General features: G+C 41.6%; 1 protein-coding gene across 1 annotated transcript in view; it reads left to right on the top strand.

Annotated features, from left to right (window-relative positions):
- The window catches only part of ARHGAP20 (Rho GTPase activating protein 20), a 301,512-nt gene that overhangs the window by 182,745 nt on the left and 105,760 nt on the right, over window positions 1-13,007 (top strand). Inside the window, exon 3 of the mRNA XM_085621537.1 lies at window positions 1,005-1,175. Within this exon, the coding sequence (XP_085477663.1) occupies window positions 1,005-1,175 (171 nt within the window). The remainder of the gene's footprint in view (window positions 1-1,004; window positions 1,176-13,007) is intronic.

Below are 13,007 nucleotides of genomic sequence, written 5' to 3'. Positions count from 1 at the left end.
CAAAACGGCCCCAGCCCTGAGCCCTAAAACTGGACCCCAGAGCAACTCCCCCTGGCTCCCTGCTCTTTAAAAAAAAATACCCGGTCCCAGCCTTGAGCCCTAAAACCGTACCCCTGTCCCAATCCCCCTGATCCGCAGCTCTTTAACAAACTTAAAAAAACAAAAAAACAGACACCAGCCCTGAGCCCTAAAACTGGACCCCTAGCGCGACCCTCCCCCCGGCACCCTGCCCTTATTTTAAAAAAGCTGGTCCCAGCCCAAAGCCCTAAAACAGGCCCCAGGCGCAACTCCTTCTCCCCGGCCCCCAGCTTTTAAAAAAACAAAAACACCCCCAGCCCAAAGCCCTAAAGCCGAACCCGGCACGTAAAACCCCCCAGCCCACGACCTCCCGTGCAATTCTCCTTAACTCACTGCGAGGCAACTGTTCGAGGCTGACGCGCAGGTTGTTTCTCCCTAAAGAGGAAGCAGAAGGGAAGGGTCTCTTCGTCTCCTCCAACTAGGCCAATTGCCACACATATGCCTTTACCACGGCTACCCTGCATATGCCCTTACCACCAGTACCACACATATGCCATTACCTTTCATACCTTTACAACCTAATTTGTTGTAAAGGCATGCATGGTAAAGGCTAAGCGTTGTATCGGTAGACACTTTGTAATAACAGTATTGGAAAGACTATGCATGGTAACAGCCACGTTGTATTGGCTGTTTCCCTTTTCATGTAAGTTGGAAAGGGTGCACAATCAATTCTAATAGTTTGTGTGTTTCTTTAAATCTGCAGGTTACTTGTATTAAATGTATTCAGTAATTTTCATAAGGGTATATTCCTTGTAAACGTCTTAAACGTAGAAGAGTGTGTGTGTGTGTGTGCGTGTGTGTGTGCCACGCGCTCACTCTCTCTGTTGGAAACTGCTCTAAGAACAGGCTGTCATGTTCTCTGACTATTCAATTATTAAAGCATACTTTGCTACAAAACACTGACCTTTTATCATTTTCCTGTTCAGGGACAACTGTCTCTCCCCTGTGAGTCCAGAGACCAGTTCCTTCCTGCAATCACTGAGTAACCCCAACAGGTCGTTTTTAATGGATGGGCACGTTCACCTCAAGACTGGCTTGCAGACGCAGGAGCGACATCTTTTCCTCTTCACTGACATCCTGGTTATCGCCAAATCCAAGTAAGTGCCTGTGTTATAAAGGGAAACTGTGAAGCACAGCAACTCTTACCTTAGAAACTATCACACGTCCATGACCAGCTTTAGAGTCTGTGGCACCCAGCGCGGCAGTCTTTGTTGGCATGTCCTCCAGTAACAACCTCCTCCAAAGATGCCCTTACTATGACCCTATAGTGGTGCCCATCATCTGTCCATAGCCCCTCTCCCTCAATTAATTTCTTTTATTGCACTGCTCATCCCAATGTTGAGTGTCGGAGCACTTTACATCACACGCATAGTATGCAGAGATAATGAATCACACAAGGTGTAAATCAACGTATGAGAAATGTTACATAAAACAGCAAGGACTACAGGGTGTAGGAGCTGCATATCATCCATTCTGGTAGGCATTTGTTAAGAGTGCCTGATCTAGAGAAGCACAAACTCAGGATTTATTTACTACACAAAGGGACCCTGTTTAACAACCTTAGAATAAGGAAAGATTGAGGAAATAATAAGGTTCTAAACCTGTGCCTTGCAGTTTGCATGCAGCTCTTTGATGACCGTTCGCAGCTCATTGTGCTATATTAGGATTGTAACTTATGAACTGCAAGTTACAAAAGGATATCTGTGACAAAAGCAATAACCCACTGAGCTATAAACATAAAATACAAATCCGAGATCTGCATATTACTTGTTGTGCACATTAACCCTTCCTGCTACTTTATGATGAGTCAAAATACTGGTGTCTCCCGCACATACATTATAATCACTAGAGTTATCGTGCCTTTATTATATAACCCTGAAAAATTGTGGGTGCACCAAGATATCTGAAGCAGGTTCCTTTAATGCCGTAAAATATTTGTAAATGCAGGGCCCCATGGAGCTCGACGCCCAGTATGGCGGCACCGGTTGCACCTCCGTGAAGCCGGCACTGCACATGTCTATTGATGGTCGAACCAGCAGTCCTCGAATGCTGCGGCGCCATCTTTGCAGCTCAACTCTGCCAGTGTTTGGTGATGCACCGGCTCCCATAGACTTCTCACTTATTGATTGGGATTCCATGGTGCTGCATGTATTTACATTAAAATGGAGGTGTTCCACACGGTACCCCTTCTTCTTAAATTAATAATTGTCAAATTACCCCTCCAGACTGATCTCCATATCCTGAGCAGATTCACACCTTGCTTTTAAAACAATTGGAAGTCTTAGTTGAGGCTCACAGTGCCTTGAAAGAGGCAAACTTTGAAAGGAGACTTAAAACATCTCCTGCAAAGAGAGTTGTTAAGAATATGTGCTGAATGTGAGTCACTCGGTGAGATCCCCAGAAGGTGTCACACAGAGACTTGAGGCTGGTGTTTGCATTCCTGAGTGTCAAATATTTGCAGCTATTTTTCATGTAATGGAAGAAATGCTTTGTTAAAAAGCAAGCACTGCCTTTTAGATGTTTCATATAAATGAGGCTCTGAGAGGGTCATGTAGCAGTGGAAGGCCCGAATAGCAGCATTCTAGCGCCCTCCTTAATTTCAAGAGGGCAGTCCAGGTGCATGCATCGTTTGCCAGACTCTGGTTCGGACAAGCTTCTTTTTCGGTGCGGACAAGCTTCATTTGCCCTCCTTGGTTCCAAAGCCAGTCGGTCTGGCCTAGGACTGAAAATGCAATGCAGACTTATTGGCTGCGCCAGTGCTTGTTTCCTTATAGCTACTTGAGAAACTAAAGTGCCATCCAAGTGCTTCAAGGAGACGTCAACCCTACTGATGCACCATCGCTTGAGTAATATAAGCTTCTGTCATGTCCACCGGCATAGTTTGGAATTCAGTGCCTCACAGGATCGCAGCTAGAATTCCGTAATAACATAATCACCATTTCCTTCTCACACAAAAATGAAATACAACTAAATGTTGAAATAAAAATTACATCATGGGATGGCCTTTTTAAAGTGATTAATAGCTATTATTTGAGAGAGAATTTTCATTGGGCATTGAAGTCCTGTATTTTCTTAACAACAACGGAGAAGCCGGCATATCATTATTTTAAACGAGGGGACAAAAGCCGTCAACGAAAAAAAACACTAACGTCAAAAACGAAGTAGTAGGTCTGTTAAAAGAGCGGAAAGAAATAAAACGCCCCAATATGAGCGGCAAATGCACGTTTTGCTGCTGTTTGGTGTTTCCGTGGGTGAGCTGCCGGTGGGTGCCCGTGACGCTAGAGCTCGAGGCGGGCCACGCTGAGGGTGGGTCTGTGGGTTTCTCTTTGAGATCGGGGCGGCCTCCCCCCTCGGTAGCTGTCCCGAAGCCTCATGAAATTGCTGCATTTCTTGTTATTGCAAGATTCTGGGCGCCCATTTTGGAGCCGGGCTGCCCAGCTCGGCCAAAATAAAATACAGTAAGGCGTTCTTATCTTTGAGTTAAACTTGTATTCAAGTCGTGACACATTATTAATAAAACAGTTAAAACGAGGAAGCCACTTTGAAAAGCTGTTTTTTTGTCAGAAAGCCACACAGCCCGATCATAATAAACAAATTCTTTCTCCTGTGCTTGAAATACGAACTCGATATGTTTTTCAATGCTCTGTATTATTAAAATCGATATGTTATTTTCAAGAAACCCATTTATTTTTTAATTTGCTTTTTTACGCACAAAACTATTGGATCAACGGGTTTGTGGAAGCTGAGTGGTGTGAAGGGTGGATGTGTACATAAACTGATTTATTTCATAAATTAAGATAGCGCCTGGAGAAAGTGCGGGTGCTTGGCCTCTGCTAACTAACCGCTGCCGTATCACCCTCTCAGAACATGTGGTTTGTTCCTGAAACAAACGGACCTCTTTTGGATTTTGAGTTTAACCCCATCTGTTGCTGGAGCACCAGCTCCATCATGGTCTGATGAGATTATTCACCCAGTCCACACACCTTGGACAGATTGCAGCATGGCCTGTTTGTTCAATAAATCATGAGCTCACTGAGTACACAGCAGGTTTGTGTTGCCACAGAGTGCAGGAGTGGCGTCATTTGTGTGGCCTGTACACACAGCTCTCCTGGAGACGCTCCAAAGCCACACACAGTTAGAAGCGCTAGCTGCAGGACTGAACCTCCCACAGCAGAGTAAGGGAGAGCCGGTGCTCCATTCAGCGACGGCGCCTCTGGGCCCTGATTGCAGGATGTTGTTCCCACGTGCCAATTCTCTTCCTCACTACCTTAGATTCAGATATATGTCATTTGGCTGCCCAGCAGTGACTTGTAGGTACCCCATTTATTTTTGGCACTGTCCCTCTGTCCCAGTAGCGCACTTTTCTGAACTTTACAGAAGGAAATGAATGAATGAATACGCACTTGTATAGCGCATGGCTACCCAAGGGCATCCCAGCAATTTATGCCTAAATTGATGAGCATGATTGATGAGTAACGAAAGCATGATATCGAAGAAGGACATTATAAACCTCAAGTTCAAAGTGAGGCGTCCTTTTATGAAAACGTCAAAACGTATTTCTGCTCCTATCTTCTCCGTTGTCCTCACAACACGCTCCTGTACCTGGAGGCATGCTTTTTGATAGGCTATGTCAGGAAGCACTAAGGTTGTTCTTGGAAGCAGTGGGAGTGATGAACACCCGCTTCTAACCACCTCCTCCACTAGCCAGAAATGCAGGAATATGAGGAAAGAGAGGAAGGGGAATGAGATCAGACAGAAACCAGAGACGCTGAGCTCCACCACCCTGACTAGTAACTTCTGCTGGTTAATGATGTCTGAAGATGTAGGGAGCATCTAAAGGCAACGATTATCGACAGTAACTTTTCAATAACGGTCCTGCAATGGGCTGTAATAGTGAATGAACATACTCCGGGTAGCCAATTCTATATAATTCATGTGGCACTTCCTGGAAACTAAATATACATCAGAATATCTGAACTGGATTTTCTTTCACAGTTCTCCCAAAAACTGGAAGGCCTACCTCATGCTTCATCACTATGCGCAATCTGTGGAACAAGAGCATAGTTTCAGTTTGACTGTTGTTGAACTGCTGAACAATCAGAAAAGTTAATTTTGGGCTGCACAGGCCCCACTGCCCCTTCCTACCGCGCTTACCTGCACCAGCCGCTGCCGCAACCAGGCAATCATATTGGCTGTGTATCATTATGAAGCTCAATCACTGCCACACCAGCACCCTAAACCACTGATCAGTCAAACAAAATGGCAAGCATGGAGATAGAAACAGAGCAAAGAGGCGGTAGTCCAATATATGAACATTTCAGTGGGAAGCACTAAGACTGTGTCATCCTACAGGCATAGGGAGAATATAAAAACATAACAGTTATGGAGCACAGATAGAGAAACCTGGAAGTGGGGGGGAAAGGAGTGAGGTTTGGGTGATGGGAAGGGCCATTGTATTTTACTGTACTGTAATTTAGATTTATATAGTCATTACTACCCCTTACGAGAAATGTATGGACAGATATCATACTACGCCATAGAGTTCTATGTACGAACCATGCCTACCTTTACAATGAGTCAATTACAAAGAATGCATTTTTAGCACAATATTTTCACCATGCATCTTTCTTTACCACTATGCCTTTACCACGAAAATGTAAGTCTTTTACTGGTAAGTATAACCCTTTTTATACAGATATACAGGTGTTTTTAGAAATTATGCAACCAGCGGGTCCCACCCCCACTTTTTGGAGGCACCCGCCGTGAGTTCGACGGCCTTGGTGGGGAACATGTGCGTGTATTCTTCTTTGGCCTGCCTGAACCATCGCTGACAAGCCCCCATTGATCAACAGAGGTCATGGACTAAACAAGCCTAGGGACGCCAGTCATTTGTCTGACTCCCACGGAAGGATTGCATTTTATCCAGCGACAGACAAGGGGCATTCAGGATAACTTACCAAGCAGCTGCCCATGTGAGATCACGAGGGCACAGAGGACGGATGGTGGTGCGAGGAGGCGGCGTCCGCGAAACATCGGGAGAGAATTTTCATTGGGCATTGAAGTCCTGTATTTTCTCAACAACAACGGAGAAGCCGGTATATCATTTCCATACTGGTTTGACTGTTGCCTCCTGATTGGCTAGAGAACAGCCAATCGTGAAACTGAATGGTTTAAATTGATGTGGTACTGTTTTATGTCGGACATTTGTTTTTGCCGCACTATGGCTTGATGCTGAAATGCGTATGCGGCCAATAAAGTTTTATTGAATGCCCCATGAGGAATCCAGGTGTTTTTGTAGTGGTTGTGGAACCAGTGGGTCCCAACTCCACTTTTTGGAGGCACCCACCGTGAGTTTGGCAGCCTTGGTGGGAAACATGTTAGTGTGTGTGTGTGTGTGTGTGTATGTGTGTGTGTATATAAATTGAAAAAGCATTTCAAAAAAACATTTCAAGTTAAATAAAGCTCAAGAAATGGCAACAACTATCAATGCTTTTAATCAACCAAGTAGATCCCTTCATGCTTCCGACATCGCCACATTACGATCTATACATGCAGCGGCTGAAAATAATACCACCATTTTAAATACGCAAGAAGAACTGCATGAAATGGGAATTGTGAGCACTTGCGCAGCGAGTAGTCCTTTTCGCCCCCCTTCTACCTTCATTCCCCTCATGCCTAAGGATGCAATTGATACTTTCAGGGACGTTGTAATTGAAGATTTAAATAAATGTAATCTTAATGTGCTGCGCCAACAAAAATGAAGTGGCTACTCTGAAATATAATACTCCAAATTTATGAAAAAAATCAAAGATAATGGCAACATAATTGTCAATAAGGCAGACAAGGGAGGTAATATTGTTCTTTGGCCTCGTGACGCATATGTGAAAGAAGCAGAACAACATTTAAATGACCAGTTGTGCTATAAAAAAGCCTCATTTCAGGAACTCAAAACTATTAAAGATCTAGTATTCAAAGAGTTAGCCCAGTGGAAGAGAGATGGGCTGTTGAGCAAGCATGAACATGAGTTTCTCAGAAATGATTATCCCATAACCCCAATCTTGTATTTTATTCCAAAAATACATAAAAAGGTGACTCCAATCCCTGGAAGACCAATATTTTCTGCTCAGAGAAGTCTCTTTGAAGCCATGTCCAAGTATGTGGACTTTTTTTCTACAAGAGTATGTGGAAAATCTCCCCTCATTTATTAAAGATACCGGCCACTTCCTCACCAAAATACAGGAAGTCACTTGGAATGAGGACTATTATTTTATAGTGATGGATATTTGTTCTCTTTACACCAGTATACATCACACAGACGGGTTAAATGCTGTAAAGTATTTACTAGCTAAGAGAAATATTCAATTTTTCAGACATAATGCCATGTTGTTGAGAATGATCGAGATATGTTTAATGAATAATTTCTGCTCTTTAGGGGCTAAAGAAGATGTTGCTCATTTACTCTTCTTCTGCCCAACATATAAGAAACCAAGGGCTTGCTGGATCAAACCTGTCTGCAATTATGTGGGGGTAAGATCCTATAAAGAAGCAGAGCGTATATTGAAGTCAAACACCTCACAATTAGTGGTGTTTGGCACGAGTAGATTTCTATATAGTGTGCACTTTATCAGAAAACGTTTTGGTTATGAATTGTAAACAATTTTGATGTATACCTTGCTTTCCCCTTCTTATTTTGGTATACGACACATTGTTCTCTTCAGTCCATGTAATTAACTTTCTTCTGGCTTTTAATTAATTTAAATTGTTATTTATAGTTTTATATGCGGTATTGCTTATTCATGGAGAAACCACAAATCTCCTGCCAACTGTATGTAATAACTTTATATTATTAATCATAAATTGTATATATGTATATATTCTTGCTTGACTTTTATGGCTTATTGCCGAAATAAAGTTTGAAATGAATGAAATGAATAATTTCTTCTTATTTAACAAGGAAGTACACCAGCAATTACGAGGAGTGGCTATGGGGGCATGCTTCTCTCCCAGCTACGCGTGTTTACACGTGGGCTGGTGGGAGGAGCATGTCCTCAGGCATACCCACAAGGAAGCATTTGCCAATCATGTAGTAAAATGGTGGCGATTTATTGATGATGTTTGTGTAATTTGGCAAGGCACAAAGGAATCTGCATTAGACTTCGTTAACACCATTCACAAAAATGATTTAAACCTTGAGTTCACGGCCGTCATTAGTAATGAGAGAGTTGAGTTTCTTGATGTGGAGTTATATTACAATATGAACATTCAAACAAAACTCCACAGAAAAAGCAAAGCAGGAAACTCAATACTGCATGCTAATAGTTGTCGCCCCCCAACATCTGATAAAAAGTATTCAGTATGGAGAATTTTTAAGGATTAAAAGAACTTGTAATTCAGATACTGATCTTAAGCAGTGCCAAGCAGAATCATTACAGAGATTTATATTACGAGGATATAAAACAAAAGAGTTACAAACAGCATTACTCAAAGCCAAAAATACTAGTAGTGAGATGGAATTGATAAATACAGATTTGAATATTGTGTCCTCTACAATGGTAAGAAAGGACAATAAACATAAAAGTGAAGAGGCGTTAGATTAATAACTACATATAGCTGCCATGAGAAGCAAGTTAGAGGTATCATCCATAAGAACTGGCCAATACTTAAAACTGATATTACTCTTTCCCCACTGTTACCTGAGACACCATCTATTACTTTCAGGAGGGCACCGTCCATGAGAGACGCACTAATTAAGACCAGCCCTGAAGTATTAACATCTAGACATTGGCTTTCTAATAGGACTGGGTTTTATAAGTGCAGCTCTTGCAGAGCATGCAAGTTTGGGGTAAATAAACTGGAATATACTGACGCCTTTGGACATATCCCATCTCAAATCAATGGAATGTTCACTTGCAAAACTGAATTTGCGGTATATGTACTGGAATGTTCTTGCCATCTACTGTACGTAGGCAGTACTAAGCTGCAGGTTTAGGCTCGTATCTTGCAACACCTTCGAGCAATAGTAAATTCGACACCAGTTACCCAGTTGCTAGGCATTTTAAACTTGCACATAACAAGAACTTGAGTGATTTTAACTATTTTGTAATTGATGCAGTACCTAGGTCAATAAGAGGAGGTAACAGAGAAAAGAAATTAAGACAATTGGAGACACTGTATATTTTACAGTTGGATACTAAGATGCCAAATGGCTTAAATACGGGGGAAGATTTACACAATTTTTTGCTATAATTTTTTATGAATTTGCACTTATTCTCCTCCGATTGTATACCAAGTATTTACTAAATCTATTTCTGTCTTTTTTCTCAAACGAACCAATACAGAACTGCTAAAATGTAATTCATATAATTTTTATTTGATGGATTTTAGTATGGTTTTAGCCCCAATTTTACCTTGTTTTAGCTGATTTTATCGGTTTTACTTAGTATCTAGGGGGCTCTTAATTGTTGTTAATATTTGCTGGACTACCAGTTAACATTATGTTATACATGGATTTTATGACAGCGTATTTGCACAGTTTTGAATTTATTGGTACTGTTCTTTCAACGACCTCAATCATTTCTAAATTGAACTATTGCGTATTTGCACCATGAATTCTGCAAATTTTGCACATTGTAATTATTTTGCTCTGACTCCCCAATTTACAGATTCTCTATAGATTTTCTATTGTACATTTATGAATTCATGTGATGATATTTCCAACGTTCGGTTTTTGTGCATTCGTGTACATGATATGAAGTATAAATAGCTTATATACAGAAATAGGACACCGGCTCAGCACGACCAACCATCAATATTTATGTATTTATTTACAGGCAGTAGTATCAACTGTGATATAATAGTTGTTTTATTATTGTCACCAGCACTTTTTGGCACTTGCACTTTGTTTATGAATTTTTTGCACAGTCACCGGTATGTGCTCTACATGCTCAACAACATTAAGACCATTTGTTGATAACTCCTTGTTTCCCTTGTGTATATAGCTTTAAGAGCAACTTCAATGAGTACCATGGTTTAAGGCACTTGCCGTTTATGTATATAACCTTGTGTATCATTATGTCCACTACAAACCATGGAGGATCAATCTTAAAATATTTACTTGTGTTTTCAATATTGTTTTTATCAAGTATAATATTTATTGTCATTAATAGTTTGAAAGAAGAAACTATACATTTAGTCTGTTGTTGAGTTCTATAGAGCAGGTGGGAGGGATTGTCCTCCAAGGAAGTGACTATATAATCACGTTAAGGGTCCTGGCAAGTCATGTGATCAAGACCGGGGTGACCTGGTCGAAACGCGTCATGCTGTGGGGGTTGCAATAACGCACTAAGATTTCAACAATACGCTGTGGTCCGTACCTGATTTCCGAGATGAAGGATTTGCTTCAGGATTGTGGTTTCCTTATATATAATATATATATATATAATATACTTTTTGGTTTATATTTGCCTTCAAAATACTTACATATACATATATATTATACATATATATGTATATATTTAATATGTATATTTCTTGCCTTATTAACCCCTAGACTTAAACCCACTATAAAACCTAAAAATTCTCTTGGCACCCAAAAACCAATACACACCCTAAACCTTAAAAATACCCTTGCCACACAAGAAACCATGCACACCCGAAATCCTGAAAATACCTTAGCCACCCAAAAACCCTGACCCACCCTAAAAATACCCTTGCCACCTGAAAACTCACACCCACCCTAAACCCTTTAATTATCCTTGCCACCACAAAACCCACATTCACTCTAGACCCGTTAAATACCCTTGCCACCCAAAATCCCACACCCACCATAATCCCTCAAATACTTTTGCCACTGAAAAATTCACACCCACCCTAAACCCTAAAAATACCCTTGCTATCCAAAAATCCATACCCACCCTAAACCCTAAAAATGTCTTTGCACATAAAAACCATTACCCACTCTGAACCCTAGAAACGCCACTGCCCTAATATATATTAATAAACTGACCTGCAAAATACTTAAATTTTCGTTGGAAAGTCATACGTGATAAAGGAATATTTTTTGTTAAAACATTTTTTTTAGTTGCATGTAATTTCAAGTCTGGAGCAAAGTTAATTATTTACTGTTGTGACTGATGCAGATGCTTCATTATGCATGCATTTGCATTCTTAGTTGCATCTCTGTGATTACAGGGAATAGACGGCATGCAACAGAACATACTATGGTTTGATACTCTGAGTGCACTGTGTCATCAGATCAGATGTAAGTAGTAATGTTAGAAAATGCAGGTATACGTACTGTGGTCGTGTTTATTGAGGATGGGCCAGTGAGTCTATGGGAAAAGAATGCAGTAAGATTAAGGGGTCGATTAAGAGTTTGGCAGTCTCACCCCTATACCGCTGCGGTGGCGGTCCCAAGATAACTGTTGAGATGGCGGTCGTCTGCCTGCTGTATTACGAGTGTTTTGCAGGGCTGGTGGTGTGTGGATGGTGGAGACATGATGGTGGCACTCTGCGGCTCTGGAAATGAGCCGGAAGCCAATGCTGGCCATTCTGTGGTGCCTCCAGCCAGTCGGACGCAAGGTTTCCTTGAATTCTGTTGTGCAAGTGAAACATTGCGTGCACCCAACCTGAAGGCATTGGAAGGCACTACATGAGCACCAGCTACATTACACATGGGCACATTCGCCCTCAAGCCATTACTTCAGCTCATTTTGTGCCTTTCTGCTGACCCTCACATGGCAGTGTCCCCGCGAGGAACAGGTCGGCGGAAAGGCAGGTCTTAGTTTGGCTGGTGTTGAGCTGCATGGGACCGCATCCATGGGCCACCTCTGCCGCCGCAGTAGCAGAAATGTCGGCAGTGGCGGCGGTCTTGTGGCGGTCTTACCACGGAAATCGAAATCAGGCAGTTGGACTGCCGAAACGCAATGGCCAGACACATCCCCCCATTATTGTAATCAGGCCCTTAGTTTGGAAGGTCAAGAAGTATAGAACAGAAAAGAGGCATGCAATAATATGAATTCAATTAATTGGTACAGCTATAAGCTGGTTGTGCAATTCTTGCACGTTCTGCTAATAGCTCACATGCTGTGTCATGCCAAGCAATACATGTACAAAACGAGGTTTTTATTGTTTCTTTGTGTAATTCTGTGTTATTCTTTAGATTACATGAGTATTGAAAGAAAGCAGACTCTTTTGATGCTGTGTAGGTGGCTCCTAACTTGTTTGGGATATAAGCAGCTCCTCATCCACATTTCCAGATGCAGCCTGGTGTTAGAGCTTTATGGATAATGTATTAGATATGTGGTTCCATGACGCCATAATTTTTATGTAAGGGTCAGGAGTATGTGATGCTTCTACTTTTTCAGTGTTACACAAAGTCCTCACTTCTAATTGATGGTGAGATTCTTACTCTATTTTGGATTTTAAGATTCATGTGGCGGAGAGCCATGATTTATGCATCCATATAAACTCCTCTTGATTTATGGTAACTTGTATGTTACCTGCGAGTGAATTGCATAGTTTTGCAATTTGGACACAAAAGAATGTATCACAGACAGTTTTCTTCTTACATTAGTTGTGGAGCCTGAGCTTAGGTAGTATCACACTCACATGGGCCTAAAGCAGCGTCTGCAACCCAACCTTTAGAAAAACTGATTAGTGGGAGTAAAGAATTCAGCCTGAATCTGGATAAGAGGGGACGATGGTAAACTTTATTAACCCAGGTCAGGTACGGTTCGATGGAACAAACTGTTTTTGTGAGACAGTAAGCCTAAACAACTGGTTTACACATTGCATGTGCCTCCCTGAGAACAGAGAGGCTTAATAAACCAGCATTGGCATAGCCAATAGGTCTCGCCTTTGGGACCTTATAAGTGTTTAGCCATGCAACAGTTGCATAACCAAATACTTATAAGGTCCCAAAAGTGAGA

Source organism: Triturus cristatus, chromosome 8 (assembly GCF_964204655.1).
Source record: "Triturus cristatus chromosome 8, aTriCri1.1, whole genome shotgun sequence".
In the NCBI taxonomy this organism is placed as follows: Eukaryota; Metazoa; Chordata; class Amphibia; order Caudata; family Salamandridae; genus Triturus; species Triturus cristatus.
Note: the sequence above shows the minus strand (reverse complement) of the source record. Positions and strands in the feature narration are given on the sequence as shown.